Consider the following 24,261-nt stretch of genomic DNA (forward strand, 5'->3'; position numbering starts at 1 on the left):
TGCAACTATTATAGATGGTAGAACAATAAAACGGAACCAATGATTTGACAGGGATCCTGATTTTAACCTATCCGCATCACTCGCTCCTTTGTAACATGAGTCAACTCCATCTTTAAGAAAAGTTCCCTTCTTTTTTCAGAGAGGGAAGGACGATGGCTCCAAGTAAAGCACTAGACTGGCTATCATTCTTGGAACAGTAAAACAATTTGATTTCGAGGATACCAATTCTAAAAATGAAACTTAATTTTTTTTAACATATAAGTAGAAATGTCAAAATATGATAAGAGTTGCTTATAAAAAGAGGGTCACATAAAAGAATACAAATAAGTACAAGAAAGAAAGAAGAACCTGACGAACCAAAGAACAAACCACAGAGGCGAAGGGAAATTATGAAATAGGCTTATGGATTAAACACTAAGAAAAAGATGCTCGGTTAAGCAGGTTAAACTCTCCAAAGCCAATTGTGCCGAAATGCTTTTGAATATAGAAAGCTTAGAAGGCTAAAATATCTAAGATAATACTATTGTAATATTGTTGTACTAAAGTAACAACATTGCGATTCACACGGCAACAACGTTGATATAGTCGCACAAAGTTTCTTAAAGGATCAAAGGTGACGACATAATAATACAAGGTACAAAATATAAAAAAATCCTTTAAAGAACAATACCCATGTTTAGATTTGAGAATTTCAGATAATTCATAACTATAACAGTAATCGACCAAAAACAAATATTAGCCATTCAATTTTGTTGGTTCTATTACTTCTATATGCAATCACTCCAAACAATAAACTAGTTGCAGATTGGCGGCATTCAACACTATAAAATCTTGAAATCCAAATACCGAAAAAGTAAATTCCAAACAGCCAATTCATATGATCAAAATAAACCTTAGATATAATCCAAAAGAGATGAACACACCAAAACATAAAAATACTCTAACACCTCCAATAGATGCAATTTCAGGAGGATTGGCTTTACCAGGATATATAAAATTGTATAGAAATTAACAGTGCAGACAAAAACGTAGAAAATTAAAGAAAGCGACGAACAATTAATTCACAAAGAGAGATTACCTTGCCGCAGGTGCAGGCCCGGCCCTAAGGGGGGCGAGGGGTGCGACCGCCTAGGGCCCAAGGCGGAAAGGGGCCCAAAATAATTGTCTATCCATTAATTTAGTACTATTAATAAACAACGCATTAATTACATATGTTATTTCCTTGGCTCATTGGTAGAAAGTAACTTATAAAGTTTTGATATCTACTAGAGGTCTAGGGTTCGACTCCCCTTACTAACTCTTTTTTTTCTCTTTTTAAACTTTGTCAATATTTTTATTTTTGTGTTCTACGTTGAGTCTATGTACGTAGTATTTGACTTTTAGTACTCAGTTCTAATTGATATAACTATATGTGAGCAAAAAAATGCTTATTTGATGGACTATGGGTTTATAAGTTTTAAAATAGATAAGCATTTTAATGAAGACAAAATTAACTGATATTTTTATATGCCCAAAATGAACCTTTATTTTTAAAAAATATCTCTTTACGCATATTAATTATCTTGTAATTAAGTGAGTATTTATTTTATTATTGAAATATTTTAAGAAATCGACTAGAGCCGGATTTTAAATTCTAGGATCCTGCAAATGAGATATAGTAAGTTTTTATTGATTTGAATTCAACAATATAATGGATTTCACAAAAAAAAAAAAAAACATATTATTTCAGTTAAAGACGTATTATTTTGGAAGGGGCACAAATCACTTATTTCGCCTAGGGCCCTCAAAATGTCAGGGCTGGGCCTGCGCAGGTGAAGCAACGAACTGGCATAATCATGGTTGGTGTTGCCTCCTTTTCTCATGTGGCTTCGCTTCTCCTACTATGGTCGTCTTCTTCGTTTCAAAAATGATGTCCATTGATTTTTCAGGTGCTGTGATTTTTCTCCGTTTCAGGTGTTGTGATTTTTATGAAGTATATGTGTTGATTTCTCCGTTTCAGGTGCTGTGATTTTTCTTCAATGTCGCTCGCCAGAGAAGAACGAATGTGAGGGAAGGAAGAGTGGGGAAATGAGAATAAATCCAATTAAACTTGAATGGATGCGACCCTATGAACTTGAATTTTAAATAGAAATTAAACTGAAACAAAAATTGAATCACATGTAGAATGTGTAATTACCTGGGAAGCTTAAATTAAGTAGAACCGTTGAACGATTTCTTCAAATTAGGGCAACTAGAAGCTACTGATTGCTTGGGTGGATGGGGGCGAATCAATATGGAATAACCTTGTGATTATCTTCATCTCAGAAGCTGCGATGGAAGAAGTAGCAGTGGCGATGGCGATGGTAGAAGCAGAGAAGGGGAAGGAGGAGGAGGAGCGGGAAAATGAAAACAATCACCGCTTTATTTTTTGGAGACCAATTGTGTGCTGCATCTATTTTCAGAGAACTTTTGTGCGGCTCGTTTGTTAAATGCCCGCACTTGAGTTTAAAGCCCGCACGTGAAATTAAGTGCTGCCAATTTTTTAAAATGAGCCCGCACTTGTGAAAATGCAATATTCTTTTATGTTTGTGCTCTCAAGTGCTGCCAATTTACTAAATGAGCCGCACTTGAAGAGAAGCACAAGACGATTTTTCCTCTAGTGAGATTAGTCGTCATAGGAATCATCATGGGAAACATCATTGTGGACGACGTCATCGTGAATGTTGCGCTTTGTTGTGAGCTTCGTTCGTGGCATCGTTGGTAAGTTTTATAATCAATATTTTGCATAATATATTCAACCAAGAAAACATAAATTACAGGAAAATAATCCCTTTTCAGCCCGTTCCTACACTCACACTCATTTCATTTTAACTTCACATGATTTTAAAATTTTAACATATTCTTTTTAACTTATTCCTTAAAAACTCTTTGCCTAAAGCCTATTGAATTCTATTACATGCAAAACTCATAAGGTTTAGCACTTATGGTGCAGAACCTTTGCTCTGATACCAAACTGTAACGCCCCGACCTCTAATTCACATAATTAAGCAGCGGAATTAACCTAATTCGGTCGGGACTTTACTGCCGTAACTTCCTCTTGGGAATTACAAGGCAACCATCAATCATAAGCTATTAAAAATCCAAATTAATATAATAACCCTTTATAATACCAAATAAAAGTGCATAACTTACTAAAAGTCTTTAATTAAACCATTAAAACATTAAGCACAAACTAGGTGAATAATATAAAAGTGAAATTCCTCGCCACTACTCGTTTCCGTCGTTCCCCGCGGTACGTAAAACAGAAAACAAAACGGTGAGCCGAAGACTCAGTAATGACTATCCTAACAACGTAAATTCATTTCAATTCATTTTATTTAATAACACTTGGAGAATAGAATAAGTAAAACATTTAATAAAACATTTAACTTTTAATTAACATGCTAGTTGTCGGCAAGTACGAACCGTGAAGGAATTCTCCACTAGGGCCTGGGCCCATAAGAGCATGGGCTCGTCATCGAACTAGTAACATAGGGCCTAGGCCCTAAGCCTGGGCTCATAAACCATGGGAGCCTGGGCTCGTAATCCATGGATGGACAGGTGTCCGTAGGTACATGCATGACCGGTAGATATGAAGATAGTAGTTTATATACTGCCAGACAAACTAGATCTTTCACTTTCATTTATCATGTTCTATGTAATTTTACTAAGCCTTGGCTTTTGTATTTCAGTTGAAATAACATAACTCTTTTAGATCATAAAACATCATTTAGATCCTGGGATCCATAAAATATCATTTCTTTCATGGCATCATATAAGCATCATTTTATGAGAAAACTCAATCAAATCATATTATTAAGAATAATTTAAACAATCATAATTCATTCCCACAATCCATAAAACAATTCAAAATATTTAATTCATAAATTCAATCATAACGTCATATTTTCATAAGTCATATTTATAAGGGGACCGGGTACTAGCAATAGTCGTTACCTCAACCGTTGTTTTATACTTCCTGTTGGATGGACCGTTCTTCCTGAGCTCCGAGTCCATTTTCTTTCAAAATATTAAATTATTGAATTAGTACTACAACGGTAAATAATCTAAAATCAATATTTTATAAATAATAAATTTTATAAGTAATGAATTTATAATTAACGAATTTTAATAAAGTATAATTTTGAAATTTAATGAAAAATATTATTATTAAACGAAATTTTAATCGAAAAATATTTATATATTTCATACATCGATTTACATGAAAATATTATATAAATTCGATTTTTGCTAAATAAATCTAGTAATTTATTTTATTAAAATCGATAATTTAACCTGAAAATATTAAATAGTTTATTAGTGAATAATTATATTATTAAACTTTATTATCAAAATATGAGTTTCGGTAAAACGGGTGCAAATATTCTGAATCTTAAAATTCATATGGGAAGTGCATCTTACCCAAAGCCCAAAGATCTAGAGTTGGGCCAGCTTGTGATTTGGGTTTGTTAAAGCAATAAAACAAGGTCACGTTATTGGGTTTTTGGTTTCTTAGGAGTCGACCAAAAGAGAGAGCGGGTGCGAAGCAGGGGAGGCACGAAGGGGAGGAGAGAGATGAGGGAGGAAGAAGGTGGCTGGGCTGGGCGGCGCAGCACCGCGAACCGCGCTTGGAGGCGACGGTGGTGGTGGGTGGTTTGCGGCGGCGGAGTAGTGAGAGGAGGGTGGTGAGTTGTGCGAGAAAACGGGGGCAGAGTTTGTGTGTGTGTTTCTGGTCTGTGGTTCCGGGAGAAGGGTGGTGGCGGTTTGATGGCGACGGTGGGTGGTGTTTGTGTGGTGGCGGAACAACAAGAGGGGGATAGTGGTGGTCGTGGCTGCATCTTGCACGGGTGAGGGCGAAAAACAGGGGAAGGCAGGGGAGTGAAGATGAGGAGGCAGAGGAGGGGCTCTGCGGGCCAGGTTTGGGTCGAAGGACAAGGGAAGGGAGTTGCGGTGGTGGTGGTCAGCAGAAACAGCCGGCGGTGAGGGTGGCTGCGGCGGTGGTGGTTGAGCAGTGGTGGTGGTTCGAATAACAGAAACCAAAAGGGAGTGAATTTGGGTTTTTGATTTTGATTTTTGGTGTTTGAAATTGAATTATGAATCTGTTGAATTTTTGTAAAGGATGAAGAGGAAGAAGCAAATTTGATTTTTGCTTTGAATGGGGACCAAAATGAGGGAAGATGGAAGGAAGGAATTGTTTTCCCTTCTTCCTGATACACGTGAAGAGCAAGGAAAGAGGAGACACAATGAAATTTTTGTTTTTGAGGGAATTTTCGACATTACACATAGTTAGGCAAGATTTCTGAAAATAGGTTTCTATTTTAGGAATTGATAGAAATAAAAATGTTTAATTAAAACCAAGTTTTTAAATAATTCTTTATATAAAAAAAAATATATATCGTTAACGAAAAATAAATTTAGTTTCCGAATAAAATAAGAACGTTTCAAAATTATTAGAAATCCGAAAATTATTAAGATTTAAAAAGGTCGTTAAGCTCGTGAATATGAAATTAAATTATTAAATCTGAAAAAAATAATATCGTGTACCGATATTAAAATTTCAAGCGAAATAAAACTTCATTAATTAAAATAAAGTTCAAATTTAGGATTTAAAACAATTTTAAGCTAAATAAAAATAATTAAGCATAATTAATCGAGTTATAAAAATTCGGGGTATTACACGACACTGAAGATATATTTTTCAAATTTTTTTTTTATTAATTAATCATTCTGAGTCGCCTATTATAATAAGAGGCGACACGAAAGGTACTTTTTAATTATTTTTAAAAAACTAATTAACCTTTAATGTCGCCTCTAATATCTATAGGTGACACGAAAAATATTTTCCGAAATTATTTTTATAATTTTTTTAATTATACGAGTCGCCTAACATACTAAGAGGCGACACGAAAGATATTTTCCAAAATTATTTTTATTAAAATAATTACCTTTATAGTCGCCTCTTAATGTTACAGGCGACACGAAAAGTATTTGGAAAAATTGATAAAGACGGTCCAAACTATGGACATTCTTCTTTAAAAGGTCCCAAATACGGATTATTACTGATATGTCCAAACTAAAGGGCGTGATAACTTTGCGTGGGCCTTTTCCAGAAATGACCGGTTACGTAAGTAAAGCTTGATGATGTGTCAGGTTGTTTAAAAAAAAACGTGCCACTTAAAAAATGCCCACCCATTTAATAAAAACCCACCCGTTTAAAAGACCCACTTCCCCTTTAAATGAAAACCTAGACCCCCCAACTTCTTTATTCTTCATCTTCTTCGACAAAATCAACTGTTGCTGCTGGTAATGCTCTGTTCATTCCTTCTTCTTTTTTTCGTCTTTAAATTTTTCTCACCTATTCACTCATTTATAAAATAATTTGCAGAAAATCATGATATACTTTCATTTACAATTTTTATTTTTGATTCTATTGTACAATATAAAAATTAAGAAAGAAAAACAGTGGATTGTGCTTACCATGATTAATGCTAACCATTTTCTAACAAAATTAGCCGAGACAAAATAAAAATAATAATCAGAAACAATGTAAGTCGAGACATAGATAGGATTATTGTAAATTAACTAATTTGATCATTTCATTACTGCAAAAGAAACATTGGCAATTTAAGAAACAAAATTCAAAAGAAAATTGTGATCAAGAAAATAAAATAACACAATGAATTTCACAAAATCATTTCCATTAAACTGTAAGATTAGATACATCATTACCAAACCTATTCAATAACAGAACAAAATACCACATTGATTCAATCCCACATCTCTCAAATTTTCACAACCCAGACCCTAATTCCTACCATAAAACCCCCAAATTCAACGGAAAAGAACACTAAAACCTTATTTAAGAGATAGTAAAATAGAAACGGCGTGCTTAGCGAGTTCACCGGAAAAAACAAGCCTGACAGTTCACCGATGTCAGGGTAAACTTGTTGCTCCGGCTTGCAAAATGATCACCGAACCACCCTGTCACCGAAACATCCACCTCTATCCGAAACTATGAATTGGGTTGAAAATCCCAAAAATTGAAAACACTAACCCGCAAAAAGTAATCAATTTTGCTACAGTTGACACACAATTTTCCCCCAATAAACCACTGAAATCAACTAATTAAAGAGAGAACAAAAGGCAGCTGATGAAGAGCGAAGAGGACCGATGAAGGATGGTATTAAAAGGAGGAAGGAGGAGGAGAGAGAAAACAGAAAGGAGAAGAGGGAGGATGAGGAGATCGAGATACTGGTGGGAGTGGTGGTGGACTGGTGGTGAGGGTATTTTCTTACAGAGGAGTGAGTGGAATAGGAAGAAGAAAGAGTTGGAGGACTAAATGGATGATGGAGAATAAAAACACGTGCCAGCCTATTTCTTCCCTCAAATTATTTAGAAAAAAAGGTAAATTAAATATAAAATCAAAAATCAAACACTTTAACTTATTTAACCGGTATCCGGTTAAAAGGCCCACGCAAAGTTATCACCCCATTTAGTTAGGACCTGCCAGTAATAATTTGTAGTTGGACCCTTTTAAAGATGAACGTCCATAGTTGGAACTGTCTTTGTCAATTTTTCCAAAGTATTTTCCGAATTAATTTTTAAACGTTTTTACCCATTTTGAGTCGCCTATTATACCAAAAGGCGACAAGGAAAGTATTATTTTTAAAACAATATATATTAATTAACCATAAGGAGTCGCATGTAATTATAGGAGGCGACACCTAAAGTGTGTATTATGTTTCTAGTTTTTTTTTGTTCTCGCTAATTTAAATTATTTTTACGTACGTAATCAATTCACAAAAATAATAAATAGAGCTCAGATTTGCAGAATTGCGAAAATATTTTTGTATTAATTCAAACAAGAAAGTTGGTTCAAAAAGTATAAATAGTTGTATTCCAAAAAATAACCTACGTTATAGTTTAATTTCTATCTCTGAAAACTAGAAAATGACTACAAACAACTACTAATAAAATATCTACTCCATTTTTCTCGAACATCATCGATCCCCTCTTGAGTGCACGGGTTTGGAGAAAATATCTATACTTCAACAAAAAAATGTATTAATTGGTAAAGTTTGGATAAAAGCTAGCGCATATATAGTAACAAATGAGATAAAATAATAACAAAAATACACGTACACGTACCTCTTCTATATTACTAATACTTTGTAATCCAAGTAAAACTATTTGATACATGTACTTCATGACGTAATAGCCACATTCAAGCATTTCCGGTTCGCGAGAACACTAATACACAAATATAATACACATTAAATTAAAGAATAACATACATATGAATAAATTACGATAAAAATAATAATCAAACTAATTAAATCTTACTATAATTTCTTTCCATCTTAGAGACTTTCGAGACCCTTTGTTGTTGGCTTGCCAAGTTCGATAACTCCTAAACATGAGAACAATTAATTTATCACCAACAGTAGGTAATTTAACATATAAGAACAATTTGTCACCAAAATAAGGTCAAGTCTGCCAACAGGTTTGTCGTACAAGTACAGTTGTAGAAATCAAATCCAACAGGTGGCACTTGTGTAAAAGAGTAACAACAGGTATATATGCCAACAAGTACAGATATTCCAAGTACAGATACTATTTCCTTTAGTCTTACATTGTACTCGATACTGGTGACATCTCTAAAATACATATGATATCAACGGCCAATAGGTGAAAACCATAGAAGTAATATGACCAGCAGACTCCCTTTTGTATCACGACCTTGTGGTAACTTATACTTTGTAACTGATAAACCGAGAGGCTGCCATCAATCAATTTTAATTGTACAGATATATCTATGTTTCTGACGAATGAAAAATCATTAAATCAAAGCAGCAGTAACTGGATCCCTCTACAAGAGTATTCAATCTCTGGACGATCAGTACTACGAGCTGGATATCAGTAAATATTCAATGCTAAAGCCAATAAATGGTGTTTGTATTCCTTTGTTGTCACTTAATGATGTCCCAAATACAACCATGTAAAACCAAAACGTAACACAGTGCTTCACCATCTTTTACAACCACTTACTAAGAAGAATTAATTATTAAAACCTAAACAAAAGAGATAATTAAGTGCATACCTAGGATCAAGGTTTGCTAAAGCTATCACGTTATTTAACCTTATAATGTCCCTCAAATCAACAGGAAGCAGTTTGTAATGATCTCCAAGAACTTCCCCATTTTCTACACAAGCCAAGTTTTCGGTTAAACGAAAATTTGAAGCAGTCAGGAGGGATACGAAATGGTCCAGATGGAATACTCATAAACATTCAGAATATTTCAACGTAATTGCGTTAAGGATTTCAATGTTTCAAAGTAGCAAAAGCCACCATATTCTGAAGAAACTTCATGACACACAGATGTCAGCACCGAATGATATGTTAAGACTAGGCAGTATAGATATAACATTAATCCTACACCTATTTTCAGATTAATTTTATTCTTGCAAATGCCATGCCAAAAATATTTTATTAATCGCACTCTATTAAGAACAAACATAAGCAAAAAAGATAGAAGCTCAGTATGAGGGTATGACTACATGAACAAGTGTCAATGTGTTCTAAATCAATTACTTGAATGTTCACATGTTGACTTTTGAATTCTAACAAGAATTACAAATGTATTACCTCGGGAAATTGTAGCAGTAAGACCAAGTTTTTCTCTCAACTCATTTTGATACTCGATTAATGCTGCCTTCTTACTAGTCACCTACAGAGAAAATGCAACATCTTAGAAATCAAATAAAGAAATATGCAATCTCAACATACATGTGGGACTTGGGATCCCACAAGCAGAAGTCCAAGAAATGCCATGTATGTTTTTTTATGACAAGAAAATAATTATATTAGCTGAAGGAAAAAGGAGAACAAACAATGAGGATAAGCTGTCCTCTGATCTAGAAAATAAAGTTCCAGATTGCCCCAATTTCTTTGTACCTTCCCAACCAAGTAACTCTTGAAAACCCCACCAGCCTTACCCCACAAAGATGCTAAAAATGTGACCTTGCCCTCAATAAATCAAAAGGTAATGGAACTCGTGAAAAAGGCCCTTGAATTTCTCTCCAACCACTGACCACATAATAGCCATGAAAGCATTGTGAATGTGCCATAACAACCTCTTTTTTTCACCAAAACCCCCTAATGAAAATTTGCATTCTAACCATGTCAGTGATCGTCGTCTCCTATTGCGGCACTGGAATGACGCCTGACCTTAGTCTAAACTATGATCGCCCAAGATCATATGGGATACATGTAAGTCCAGGATATGTGAAAGGGGCCGCGACTTATATGGTGATGGATAACTTGGAGATCAAACCAATGTCAATCTCTCTTGTCAGGTCTGTTACCAAGGATTTCGATTCTATTATGGAGAAACAGGTTCATCTCGGCTACCAGGAGGTAAATATTTACTATTTTGCAGAATCTTAAATTGTAAACAACTTAAAGGAAAGTGTTTATGAGTATTTGATGATTTCGTGTGTGTGTTTATTTTAATAGGCAATGGCACTTCTGAAAGCATCTTTGGATAAGCAAGTGTAGCATATATGTATTATGATCTGTTTATGAATGTTCTGTGATAAGACGAGAAAATGTTTCCACTTTGACAACCAATTACATCACCAAAGTTATCTAATATTTGCAGATTTATTCTATATTTGCAACAACCAATTACATCACCCTCGGCTAAAGTATCCAACTTTACAACTTAACCACCCGTTTGAATCCAATATTGCAAAGTATTTTACCCTAATTCTGATAATCTAATGAAAGTTAAAGCGAATTCATTTCAGACACATAACACCAGTAAAATATGGCATACGAACCTAATTAATGATCCAAAAACCACAACTAACTTAACCCATAATTTAAACAACCACTAAAACACACACAATGAACCCAGAATGTAAAAATCAATTAATAATCAAATTAAAAATCTAACCTAGCGTGAATAAGCCTAACCCTAGTTTTCATTTGAGGGCGAGACCAATTGTAGGCGATTGATCCAGTAATCCCACTCATCCATAATTCCATAAGTTATCAGAAATTTAAACTATTAGGGGAAAAATCAATTATAATTTAATTTAGAAGAATTATGAAAATTACCGACGGTACGAAACTTGTGTTGAACGACCCATGACCTGACTGACTCCATCGTGGTCTTGGATTCTTTGGTCATTGTTAACGATTAGGTTGATAAATATATTGAAAGAGGGGAGAGAATGGGATATAGAGGGTAGAGCGGGAAAGAGGTTGAGGAGAGAGAGGAAGATGTAGGCAATCGAAACTTTACCGCTTTGGTAGTAATAATAGTCTAGCTAATAATCGAAACCAATTACATATATTAAAATTTTCTAGCTCTTCAACTTTTAAGATGAAACAAAATTAAGGAGGGAAAGGTGTCGTCTGTTATATGTGCGACACCAAAACTTTTAGAGTCCCATTTTATATTTAAGGCGACACTAAAGGTTTTCATTTGTTTTTTTTTTTTAAATAGGTGTCGCCAGTTATTAATTGTCGACACCAAAATTTTTTGAGTCTCGTTTTTAAACACAGCCGACACTGGAACTGTTTAATTTGAATTTAAAAAAAAATATTAAAATGAAAATTAAGAAGAAATAGGTGTCGCCTCAAATTAATGTGCGACACCAAAACTTTTAGAGCCCCATTTTAAAACACAGGCAAAACGCTAGCCTCTTTGAAATATCTGCTAGCAACTTTATGTGTCGCATATTTTATAAAATGGGACTTTAAATATTTTGGTGTCGCACATTAATTTGAGGTGACACTAAAAGGGCGACTTATAAAGGTGTTTTTGTAGTAGTGTATAAGAAATAATTCACTCAAATCATATTTCATTCCCGTAATTCATAAAACATGTCAAAACATTTAGTTCATAAATTCATTCATAAAACGTTATAATTTCATAATCACATTTATAAGGGAATTGCGGGTACTAGCAATAGTCGTTACCTCAATTCCACTATTTGTTAAGATTTTTTCTTGGTTCGTTCCTTCTGAGTTTCGGGTCGACTTCACTTTTTATATTAAAACATATGCGAATTAGTCAAGTTGAAGTTTAATAAGTAGAAAGTAGTATCTTTATTTTTAAAACATAGCATTTTAAACTTAACATCATAATAAGACCAAAATCTTTATGATAGAATACCTAGAAATATTTTATGTACTATACTTACCATATATTTCTTAAGCATGTATGTGAGTAACTAGGTACTATCAAAATATACATTACTAAAATAAGAAAGACTCCAAAACTAAAAAAGGAGTAAAGTAAAATTAATTAAAATAAATAAATAAATAAAATAAAGTAGAAGAAAAAGTGGGAGCTGATTGTAGGTATACCAAAGTTTCCAAAGGAAACTGATTTCCTGGAGTATGAGAAAGAGAACAAAAGAGGCACGAAAGAGGGAGGACGAAAGGGAGGGAGGAAGAACAGGGCCGCAGCTCGGGCCTGGGGAGTGCGGCGGTACGCCAGGAAGACCCCCAAAGGTCGGTTCTAGGCGAATGAGAAGGGGAAGCTCGCCGGTGATGGAGGGGCGGAGGCTTCAAGAGGTGGTGGTGCAGTGTGGTGGTAGACGACGGTGGTGGTTGCGGTGGTTATTGGTGGTGGCAGTTCGAACAAAACACGGGGAGGTGAGCTAATTTCATGGTTTTTAATGGTGAGAATGAAATTGAAATTGAAACTGATTGTTATCGACGATTTGGGTTTGATTTTCTTATTTTCTGCCTAGTTGGGAGAGCTATTTATAGTGTGAAGTGGTGTTCATTGACGTAAGGCATGATCTAAATTGTGATTGTTTGGGATGACAAATGTGAAGAGAAACCGCTAATGCTGATGACTAAGGGGGCTAGGCAAAGATATGTGGATTCAATGGAAGAATGTGTGAGACATGTGTACAGGAAATTTTGACTTCCATGGACAAAGGATGCGTGAGGAAGACGAAGAAGGGAAGATAATTTAACAAACTGACTTTGTCTTGTTTGGATGAATAAGGGTAACTTGGTAATTGTGAATTGTTATGTTAATTTTCACAATTTTTTTCTCTAATTAAGCTTAAAATAAAATTCGAAAATATTTATAATTTAACTCATAAATACATTACTAATTTGAGTTGTAAAACTTGAAGTATTTCACGACTACAATATTTAGAATTTCAGAGTTAAATAAAATTATCGTTAATTAAAATTAACGTCTGGAATTAAGATTTAAAACAATTTTAAGAAAATAATAATAAAAATAAAAATATTAAGCATAATAAACCGAGTTCTAAAATAAAATTCGAGGTATTACACACGTAACTCCTTGAGAAGTTTTCAAGGGAAGATCTTGAGCCGAACAAAGATGATGAATGGGTTGTGGCGTTTCCTAGAGTGGATGACACCCTATTGAAGAGGGATCCTATGGAGAAAGATGAGTACTTCATTCGACACAAGAGACAAAAGAAAGTCCACTTCGTTGACCTAAGCCGCGACGATTGAACCACGCCAAAACGTTCGCGTTTTGTAAGTCTGTGTAGAAGTCATCTTTTGTAATGCAATGACGTTAAAGAAATCCCCAGCATTAGTACAACATAATTTAGTTTGGTCTGGAATTTCTTGACGAGGAGTTTTCAATTTGTCTTTTGGTTTTTCATTTTATTTTTTAGTATGCTATGTTAAATATTGTCAGACTGTTAAATATTTATTAATGATATGATTCCTTGCCTTTACTGTGCTATACAACCTTTAACTTTTCCGCCACTTTGAACACCCCCTTATGATGAATGACATTAATTCAACGAATTCAACTAAGTTAGGGCTCCCACGGGTTCTATAAATGTATGTTTGTTGACTCACTCCACTGCTATTGAAACGGAAGCTGCTAAAGTAAAGAAAACACAGTTGCCTTCATGTAAGTTAGATCTGGAAAATAATTGTTGGTTTGGCCCCAAATCTGGAAAATTCCTAGTGATTTGGTACCAAATCTGGGTAGAAGTACAGTTTCCCGGCTTGCCGGTCTAATAAATTTTTATATTTCAATCTACCTTCCCCTAATGAATTTCGTTTTCTGACAGGGACGATCGGAGCACATACCCTTTGGTGTGTCTGACCATATGGCATACGGGAAACTGTATTTCTTCCCGAGAAAAAGGTACCGTGGAGGGTTATCATCGTCATACTTAGTGCCAAAAAGACATTTCAACCATGGTAATGTGAATGATCTAATCCAAACTCACGGAAGTGGGGAATCAAGATCTGGCATGTGCGGGATATTAAATATTTTGGAAAGGGAGAAGTGTATGACGATTCCCAGGACTTCGACAAAATGAAGGACGAGGCTTACCAACAGGGGGTATTTACTTTCATTATCCAGAGTTATAAGAAAGGCAAAGAAGAACAACAACAACCCAGCAAGAGGAAGATGAAGTATGTGGTTGTAGACACCTAAATCGTGTCTCCCCTATGGGATGATGATGATACCATTATCCTTACTAGGCGGTAAATGGTGTTTGTATTCCTTTGTTGTCACTTAATGATGTCCCAAATACAACCATGTAAAACCAAAACGTAACACAGTGCTTCACCATCTTTTACAACCACTTACTAAGAAGAATTAATTATTAAAACCTAAACAAATTGCTAAGAACATCTCCAAAATACAAGATCCAAAATCCAATCCCCGAGGCCGTTCCCCTTTCGGAACTCGGTACAAAATAAAAATTTCAAAATCCAATTACAATCTCATCTAGTAGACCATTCCATTGCTTTTACTAGGCCTTTTCCACTCAAAATCATATAAGGCAAGTCAAATTCGGGCGCCGGCCCACAAAACTGAGCAAGCCGGGCCCCGTCCCGTACAACCAGAATTCAAAACCCGAAACAACTTGTTTTTTTACGCAAAATCAAGTCTTAACCTCCAAGAAAGCACTACGTGCCAAGCATCGTACTATTCGTACGAAGGTACATCAATACAAGATAAATCAAAGATGGAGCCCGCGTCCTTGATTTTGGCGGCACTCATGCCACGCCACCAGCGCCCAGCGCTGGTTTGGCGTGCTGCGCTGGCAATGGCTGGCGGTTTCCAGCCATTTTTCCTATAAATACCCCCTAATTTTCAGCATTTGGGGAGGCAGCTTCAATATACAACGTCGTAATAAAGAAATTACGCCTCAAATTCAAGTCCAAAAATCCTTCAAAAACACATACAAACTTCAAGTTCTAAGCAATTGGGAGCTCTAAAAGGAATTCTTGCCTAAACCTAAATAGGTAATTCCGAATCCCACAATATTCAATCATGTTTCTTTGATTTTCCTATTTTAAAAATGATTAGCAAGTTGGCATTTTTACTACTAAAAATGTCACTTGCAACAATCATACATCTTTTCAAAATCCAAACTTTTCAAAATACAAAAATGCAAACTTTCAAGATTCAAGGATGTTCATAGTTGTATGCAATCACTTCTTTGAACTAGAATCACTTTCAAGTATGGAGTAATCAAATATGACACCTTTTTAGCTTCTAAAGGTTTAATCTTTTGAGATTCAAGACTCCATTTTTCAATATACAAGTTCAAAGTTTTCAAATTTCAAGATCCCACAATGTTTAGGGTTGCTCATGACTACTTCCCTAAACTAGGATCCTTTCAAAGTAAGAGCACATCAAAGATATAACCTTTTCAACATTAAAAGGCCCGATCTTTGAGATTCAAGTCTCTTAAGTTTCAATATTTGAAGTATAAGTTCAATATTTCAAGTTCAAGTTCAAATATTTCAAGTTCAATATTTCAAGATTCAAACTTTCAAGTTCAAGTTCTATATGCAAAATCTAGGATACTTTGGGATGAGCAACTTCTCCCAAGTTGAGATTTTTGTCATTGAATTCGTGTCGGGCGCACTTATTTTTAAGGAGCCGCTTGGCGTTTGAATCTCATGTGCCCAAGTACAAATTTCAATATCGCAATTTCGATTATGCACCTTTCAATATTACAATTTCAATTATGCACCTTTCAATACCGCAATTTCAATATCGCACTTTCAATTTTGCAATTTCAATACCGCACTTTCAATTCCGCATTTCAATTCCGCATCTTTACATGCCTAGTCCTTCTAGGCAATGTGGACCTACTCCCTAGTCCGTTTCTAGGGGGTCTTGTATTTACTAATTCCGCACTCATTTACAATTGTGATGTTGCTCTATTTGCTTTATTGCTTTCATCACCATTCATGCTAAATACAACAAAATGCAAGGTTACATCACGCTTAACAAAGATAATTTCTTGGACAAACCGATCTTAGGTTCCCTTAAATTACCTTTAAAGAAAAGTGACCGCCATACAATTAGAGATTCTATTTGCTCTAAAATTCAAACCCACATAGTCTAATCTAGGGTATATTTTCGAAAATGCTATGTCACGTACTCGGATAATTTCTAAAGCTCGCGGAATAAGTGTTAGGTTATGATACATATAAACGAATATAAAGCATGCGGAAAAACCATAAATGCCAGGATTCCAAATTAATTGCCACATAACAATTAGCATAATTAGGATGCATACTCTTTGTAGCGTGCCCTCCTTTGCTGCGCCCGAACCGAACAAGAACAAGTCTTTAGGACTCCAAGTGTCTTCTCTCCGTAGAAAGTCCACAGTATGTCCGGATCCGCCTTAAGATTGACCAACTAGAATCGCCCTTAAGGTACTAATATATTCGGCTATTATGGGCAAGGTGTATGACTGAATTTTTGCTCAAAATTCTTACCTTTGAATACTTCAAACTCGTTGTAAATTATGAGCCTTGATCACATATTTATAGGCCATGGAATAAGCAATAGAATCCTACTAGGATACGAATTAATTAAATTAGAATCCTAGCAGAACTCTTATTTAATTAATTTATCTTTTAGGATTAGGAATTTAATCATCAAACGAGTCCTATACGCTTCAGGTTTCGTATGTGAACACAAACACACACGTACGCACAGCAGCCTACGAGGGGAGTCATGCGCGCGCGCGCGAATCTTGAGCAGGGACGCAGCTCATGCGGCCACGAAGCCCACGAGGCTGCCTGCCCCCTTGGGCGCGCGCTGGGCGCGCCACACACGCCCATCCCAAGGCCTGGCTTCGTGCTGGGTCTTCGTCTAGCAAGCTCGTCCGATGCTAATTCGTACGACGCGCTTCCGATTAATTTCCCGATTTCGGAATTCATTTCAAATACGAACAATATTTAACATTTCCGATTCCGGAATTAATTTCCGTTTCGAACAAATATTTAATATTTCCGTTTCCAGAATTATTTTCCGATTCCGACAATATTTCCGTTTCCGGCAATATTTCAGATTCCGGAAATATTTCCATTAATATTTTCCGATACGTACCATGTTTCCGTTTCCGGCAACATCTACGACTTGGATAATATTTACATTTCCGATATAATCCATATTTCCGTTTCCGGCAATATCATCGTTTCCGGAGTATTCATTTATTTGCCTTTGACGATCTCAGCTCCCACTGAAACCAAGATCCGTCGATTCTGAATATTCATAGATAGAGTATTTAATGCCATTAAACTTTATCCGTTTACGTACTATTTGTGTGACCCGACGGGTTCAGTCAAGAGTAAGTTGTGGAAGATCATTAATCCACTTGAACTGAAGCGGCCTTTAGCTAAGCATACAGTTCACTTGATCTCACTGAATTATTAACTTGTATAATTAATAATGAATCGCTTTTATTAGACTTACCATTAAATGCATACTTGGATCAAGGGCATTATTTGTTCAGAAACTGATCTGTTCAGCTGCAGATCAGCAGCAGCAGATCAGCTGCTGAATAGATCAGAATCTGATCAGTTCAGGTGCAGATCAGCAGCAGCAGATCAGCAGCTGAACAGATCAGAAACTGATCAGTTCAGCTGCTGATCTGCTGCTGCTGATCCGCAGCTGAACATATCAGAAACTGATCTGTTCCGTTGCAGATCAGCAGCAGTAGATCAGCAGCTGAACAGGTCAGTTTCTGATCTGTTCAGCTGTTGATCATATGTCTTGCGGTCGGGAATTTATGCTTGGGACTATACATGTTAACTAACATTTCCATGTTTATTTGTTTGTGTAGAATCAATTCCATATTGAACCTTCCCAAGCTAAGAAGGATGTTTTTGAATCTAATCTACGTTTGAGATTCAAAAACTTCAAAGCCAAGTTGGTGAGTGGCTGGATTTCTAAGACGAGAGAGATAAGTAAGGTAGAGAAAGGTGAAAATGAAGGAGAAAATGATGGTGAAAAAGAAGGTGAAAAAGCGCCACCGATAAAGCTCCCTTTTGACATTTGGAAGCACATCACACCAGAGGAATGGGAGGCTTTTGTTGCACAAAAAACAACTCCAGATGCAGTGGTAAATTTTCAAACAATCTACCTACGTACTTTATAAATTTATTGTTTACATTTTGCATTGAAGTTGACATGTATGCTTTGTAGGCAAAGCGCCAAAAGTGTTCAAATTATGCAAAGAAGAAAAAACATACTCATCGGCTAGGTCCCGAGACTTATGAAGAAAAGAGGAAGAGATGGAAAGAAAAAGGATTATACCCCAACGGTGGCAACACCCGTGCCAATGATTGGTGGTGTTCGGTGCATAGTCTCGACAAAAATGGGAAATATGTAATTGTTAATCCCGAAACAAAAGAGGCTTGTGATAAACTAGTAAGTAAATGGAGTGATTTTCAATAATTTGAATTAATATATATATTATACATTTTGTCTACCTTTGTATTAATGTAACAATCACTTTCTATATTGTTTTCATAAAATAGGTTGAATATCAACAAGCATGTGCCGAAGGCAAGGTTTCTTCAGTTTTAAACAAGGATCCCTTGTACATGACTCTTGGACCTGACCCTTCCGGGCATCCAAGAGGTTTCGGAGGGGTACGTGTTGGCTTGAAAAAGGCGTATGGTGAAGAATATCGCAAGCCCACCAACTCAAACTTCAGTGCATCTTCAACAGCTTCAGATATAGCTTCGATGAGAGAAGAACTGAAGAAGGAGATAACTGAGGCAATCCTACAACAGATGGGCTTACAAAGCTTGGAGTTGCCCCGCCGTAGCCCTTTGGATTCATCAAGCCAACCAATTCTTGACCTTCAACCACCTAATGAAGGTCAAGAACCTACTGGAGTTCAACCACCTGCTAGAGTTCAGCCGTCTACTGGAGTTCAACCAATGCTTGGAGTTCAACCAATGCTTGAATTAAAGGTGAGCTGAATTCTGGAGTTTAATTCCGTAATGTTCTTATATAAATTTTGGAGTTTTAATTCATTCAATAACGTGATGGCTAAATTTTTACTTATTGCATATCCTGATGGTTGAATGTTAGGAGGAGACGCCTTGCGAACTACTACACCCGGGACAATCAAATGGTGATAAATTGTATGTGGTGGCCGATGCGAATGCACAACCACAAAGTGACCGACCACTAGTCCACTTCAAGCAAGTCCCGAGTGGTTATTATGCGGTCAGCCCATACAATGTTCATGAAGACTATTTGGATTGGATACTTCCGGTGCCCAACAATTTCCTCCATACTTTGGCCGATGCCTCCGATTCTCATGTACTATGGCCATTTGCATGGGTGAAGTTTTCAAACGAGGTGTTTTGTGTTTCTAATTCCACGCCTTTCTATTTTGCATAACATTTCCTATATGTTTCAATAAACAAGTTTTTTCATAATCTCTTGGTTTTTGTAAATTAACCTTACAGATCATCAAGAAACTAAAAGCGCCACCAATGAAAGCTAAACAAAAGAAACCACCAACTCAAGCTAGCAAAGATGGTCAACGATCAATGGAGTTGATTGCAAAAGGAAGTTCACAAGGCAAGAGTCAAGACTCCAAACTTAAATCATCGAAAGGTCCAGTTTCTCATGCAAATTTACTTGTGGAATCAGATGTTTTTGACTCTCTTAGTAAGCCGTGCAAATGGTTGCATAGTCTTGTTAGTGAGTTACCGGGTGGTAATGCTATTGGAGTTCAGATGGACATGTCATTATTCCACTTTTTCGAGCATGGCACAACATGGGTAACTAAAGACGATATATGTGAATTCCTCAAAGTTGATATGCTTAATATTTCAATGATACAAATCTTCATGAGGTAATTAATATAGTTAGTTATGGTAATGTATTTATTAAGGTAAATGGTTTGCCAAGTTTCGATTATTCTTATGTTTGCTTGTTCTTTAGGTCTCTTCAGTTCGATGATTTTAGTTCGGATAGTCAAATTGGGTGGTTGGATCCACAATCAATAAGTGGTGCTAGTTGCATGAACAATCGAGCCGAAGTCAGTCAATATCTCGATGACGGTATCCGTCAATGCACAAAAGCGAAAAACAAGTTCATATTAGCCCCGTACTTTGAAGAGTATGCCTTTGCTTTAATATCTTTATTGTCCTACATTAGTGTCCATTATAATGATATTTTGTGATTGTTGTGGAATATTATGGATTATTAAACCACTCTTTTGTGATTACAGCCTCCATTGGATGCTCCTTGTGATATGTGTTTCAAGCCACACAATTTATCAATTTGATTCTTGTCGTTGAGATCGATTACGATCCGTGTTGGTCAAGTCACTATTGAATAAGTACATTCCGTATTTAGTTTTTTTTGTACATATCAAATAAAACTTGCAATCATATTTTACATTCAAGCATTTAATGTTAATTAACTTCCAATGAATTGTGGAATTGCAGAGTGTTGATGAAAATGAATGTCAAAAAAAGCGCACTTTCTCAATGGAAATCAGTTAAGGTAACTAATAACTTGTTCACTAGTTATTGTACGGCCAAAACAATTACATTTCCTATTATCTAATTTATGTTGTCTTTAATCTAGTGCGCCCAACAAGAGGGTGGGGTCGAGTGTGGCTATTACGTGATGAAATTCATGCATGACATATTCAAAAGTTGCAAGGAAGTTCAAGATCTGGAAAAGGTACATAAAATAGCTTATTTATGATGTATTATTAGGGTAGAAATTAGTTAAAAAAACTATTCGCCTATAATTGGCATGAACCGTCGAAAATGCCATTTTGGACCAAATATGACCTATATCGACCCAAATGACCCTTAGGCATGCATAACGAAGTTGAAATGAGTCTTATAATAATATAATTAATCATAAGAATCATGAAAAACATTTAGAATATGGATATTGGTTTGTTTGTTGGTAATTGGGATCGAAAATGCCATTTTTGACCATAAATGACCTATATCGACCTAAATGAACCATAGACGTGCATAACGAACTTGAAATGAGTCTTATAATCATATAACTAATCATATGAATCATGAAAAACGTTTAGAATATGGAAATAGGTTCGTTTGTTGGTATTTGGGATCGAAAATGCCATTTTTGGCCATAAATGACCTATATCGTCCCAAATGAGCCTTATGTGTGCATAAAGAACTTGAAATGAGTCTTATAAACATATAACTAATCATATGAATCATGAAAAAGATTTAGAAAGTGTCCTTAGGTTCATTTGTTAGTTGTTGGGATCGAAAATGCCATTTTTAACCAAAAATGACCTATATCGACCCAAATGACCCATAGACGTTCATAAATATCATGAAATGAGTCTTATAATAATATAATTAATCATATGAATAATGAAAAACGTTTAGAATATCGAAATAGGTTCGTTTGTTGGTAGTTGGGATCGAAAATGCCATTTTTGGCCAAAAATTACCTATATCGACCCAAATGACCCTTAGGCATGCATAACGAAGTTGAAATGAGTCTTATAATAATATAATTAATCATAAGAATCATGAAAAACATTTAGAATATGGATATAGGTTTGTTTGTTGGTAATTAGGATCAAAAATGCCATTTTTTTTTACCATAAATGACCTATATCGACCCAAATGAACCATAGACGTGCATAACGAACTTGAAATGAGTCTTATAATCATATAACTAATCATATGTATCATGAAAAACGTTTAGAATATGGAAATAGGTTCGTTTGTTGGTAGTTGGGTTCAAAAATGTCATTTTTGTCCAATATAATTGTTTTCGCAACCAATCTAATTTTTGTTTTCGCATATGAAACTTAATTTAATTTATTGGTTTGCATGTACGGTGTTCTTTTAAAGGTTTTCAAAACTCCAAGGGAGGAGCCCTTTACCAAAAAGGGGTTGGATGAGGTTCGAGACAAGTGGGCTATTTACTTCAACGATTGTGAACTACCCTCAGTGTAATAAATAGAGCAGATTTGTAGTTATTCGTGACTCTTACATTATTTTGTTATTTATCGATTTAATTAATTACATTTGAATTAATTCGGTAATATTATTGGAAATTTGAAATTTATATCATTTTTGAGAATGTCAAGCTGGTGTTTGATGAAACAGAAATTATATTGCAAAATCAGAAATTATATTGCAGAATATTAGGAATTATATTGCAGATTTTTTATTTAAAAAAAATAAAAAATAAAACTCAAAAGTTGCCCTTGTTTGCAACAAGAGCAACTTATGTGCAGCTTATAAGGTGCCCTTGTTGCAGCAAGGGCACCTTATAAGTTTCGCATAAGGTGCCCTTGTTGCGACAAGGGCACCTTATAAGTTTCACATAAGGTGCCCTTGTTGCAAACAAGGGCACCTTATAAGATTATAAGTTGCCCTTATTAAGGGCAACTTTTGATAATTTTACATAAGTGACCCCCCCATTGGTGGCACTTACGAAAGGCACCTTATAAGCCACTTTTAAGAGCAACTTATAAGGTTTTTTCCTCTAGTGTTTGTCGGTTTGGAAACTTGCGTCCGTATAGCCTTTAACAATTAATTCATCATCTCCGCCATAGACCAGGAAGTCATCTTTGTGCCTTTTCAGGTACTTCAGAATGTTCTTGGCAGCAGTCCAATGTGCCTCTCCTGGGTCTGACTGGTATCCACTCGTAGCACTGAGTGCATACGCAACATTCGGGCGTGTACATATCATAACATACATTATTGAACCAATCAATGATGCATATGGAATCCCACTCATTTTTCTACGCTCATCTAGTGTTTTTGGGCACTGAGTCTTGCTTAGAGTCATTCCATGAGACATGGGTAGGTATCCTCGCTTGGAGTCTGCCATTTTGAACCTTTCAAGCACCTTATTGATATAAGTGCTTTGATTGAGTCCAATCATCTTCTTAGATCTATCTTTGTAAATCTTGATGCCCAGTATGTACTGTGCTTCTCCTAGATCCTTCATCGAAAAACATTTCCCAAGCCAAATCTTGACAGAGTTCAACATAGGAATGTCATTTCCGATAAGTAATATGTTGTCGACATATAATACTAGAAAAGCAATTTTGCTCCCACTGACCTTCTTGTATACACAAGATTCGTCTGCGTTCTTGATGAAACCAAAGTCACTGACTGCTTCATCAAAACGTATGTTCCAACTCCTTAATGCTTGCTTCAATCCGTAGATTGATTTCTTAAGCTTGTATACCATTTTAGCATTCTTTGGATCCTCAAAACCTTCAGGCTGTGTCATAAACATAGTTTCTGTTAAAACACCGTTTAAGAAAGCGGTTTTGACATCCATCTGCCATATTTCGTAATCGTAATATGCAGCGATTGCTAACATTATCCGAATAGACTTTAGCATTGCAACTGGTGAAAAGATTTCATCGTAATCCACACCAACCAATCTAGCTTTGAAAACTTCAAGTTTCCCATCCTTGTCCTTTTTCAGTTTGAAAACCCATTTTCTTCCTATGGCTTGGTAGCCATCTGGCAAATCGACCAAATCCCAAACTTGGTTTTCAGACATGGAGTCTAATTCAGATTGCATGGCTTCTTGCCATGTCTTCACTACAGGAAAATGATACATATGTAGACGGAATAATTGTGACGGTGTAACAAAGGGTCGCAAGGATTTTGGGGGCGCGAATACTACTTTGCAAATTGCGGCGGTTTAGAGGGTCGCAATATATTACGACACACTAAAGCGTCGCTATTTACCATAAAAAACACGTGAAACCCACGTGTTAATATTTCGCCAAATATTTTCGCCAAATATTTTCGCCAAAAAGATATCCCGCCTAACTCTGTTCCCACGCCCTGCTCCCACGCCCTGCTCCACGATTTTCTCCCTCAAACAACCGACTAAACCCTCACTCTCAACAATCAACTGCTCTCTACTCTCAACAATCAACTGCTCTCTGAAACATTCC

The 24,261-nt window shown here is 35.9% G+C and overlaps 1 protein-coding gene and 1 long non-coding RNA gene across 4 annotated transcripts; one reads left to right on the top strand and one right to left on the bottom strand.

The window, feature by feature from the left end:
* Window positions 1–6,840: 6,840 nt before the first annotated feature.
* Window positions 6,841–11,595, bottom strand: LOC110788736 (uncharacterized). 2 transcript variants are annotated; one of them, XR_002533428.2, is made up of 5 exons: window positions 11,141–11,595; window positions 9,665–9,746; window positions 8,362–8,428; window positions 8,167–8,268; window positions 6,841–8,059 (listed from the first exon to the last, which is right to left on the bottom strand). It is a non-coding gene; the product is annotated as an uncharacterized lncRNA (long non-coding RNA). The 2 variants fall into 2 exon arrangements; XR_002533429.2 differs by lacking the exon at window positions 11,141–11,595 and adding an exon at window positions 10,977–11,062 and having other exon boundaries at window positions 6,842–8,059.
* On the top strand, window positions 10,077–22,477 carry LOC110788728 (uncharacterized). 2 transcript variants are annotated; one of them, XR_008919165.1, is made up of 10 exons: window positions 10,077–10,435; window positions 18,145–18,423; window positions 18,507–18,731; window positions 18,842–19,282; window positions 19,404–19,676; window positions 19,787–20,178; window positions 20,268–20,444; window positions 20,557–20,667; window positions 20,777–20,834; window positions 20,919–21,000. XR_008919165.1 is itself a non-coding variant. In XM_056827113.1 (10 exons), exons 1-10 carry the CDS (start codon window positions 10,178–10,180, stop codon window positions 22,286–22,288), a joined length of 2,307 nt encoding a protein of 768 aa, XP_056683091.1. In that variant the 5' UTR covers window positions 10,077–10,177; the 3' UTR covers window positions 22,289–22,477. The 2 variants fall into 2 exon arrangements, 1 of the variants encoding a protein (XP_056683091.1); XM_056827113.1 differs by lacking the exon at window positions 20,557–20,667 and adding an exon at window positions 22,184–22,477 and having other exon boundaries at window positions 20,919–21,017.
* The last annotated feature ends 1,784 nt before the right edge of the window (window positions 22,478–24,261 follow it).

The sequence above is a fragment of the Spinacia oleracea genome, chromosome 4 (assembly GCF_020520425.1).
Source record: "Spinacia oleracea cultivar Varoflay chromosome 4, BTI_SOV_V1, whole genome shotgun sequence".
Taxonomy (NCBI): domain Eukaryota; kingdom Viridiplantae; phylum Streptophyta; class Magnoliopsida; order Caryophyllales; family Amaranthaceae; genus Spinacia; species Spinacia oleracea.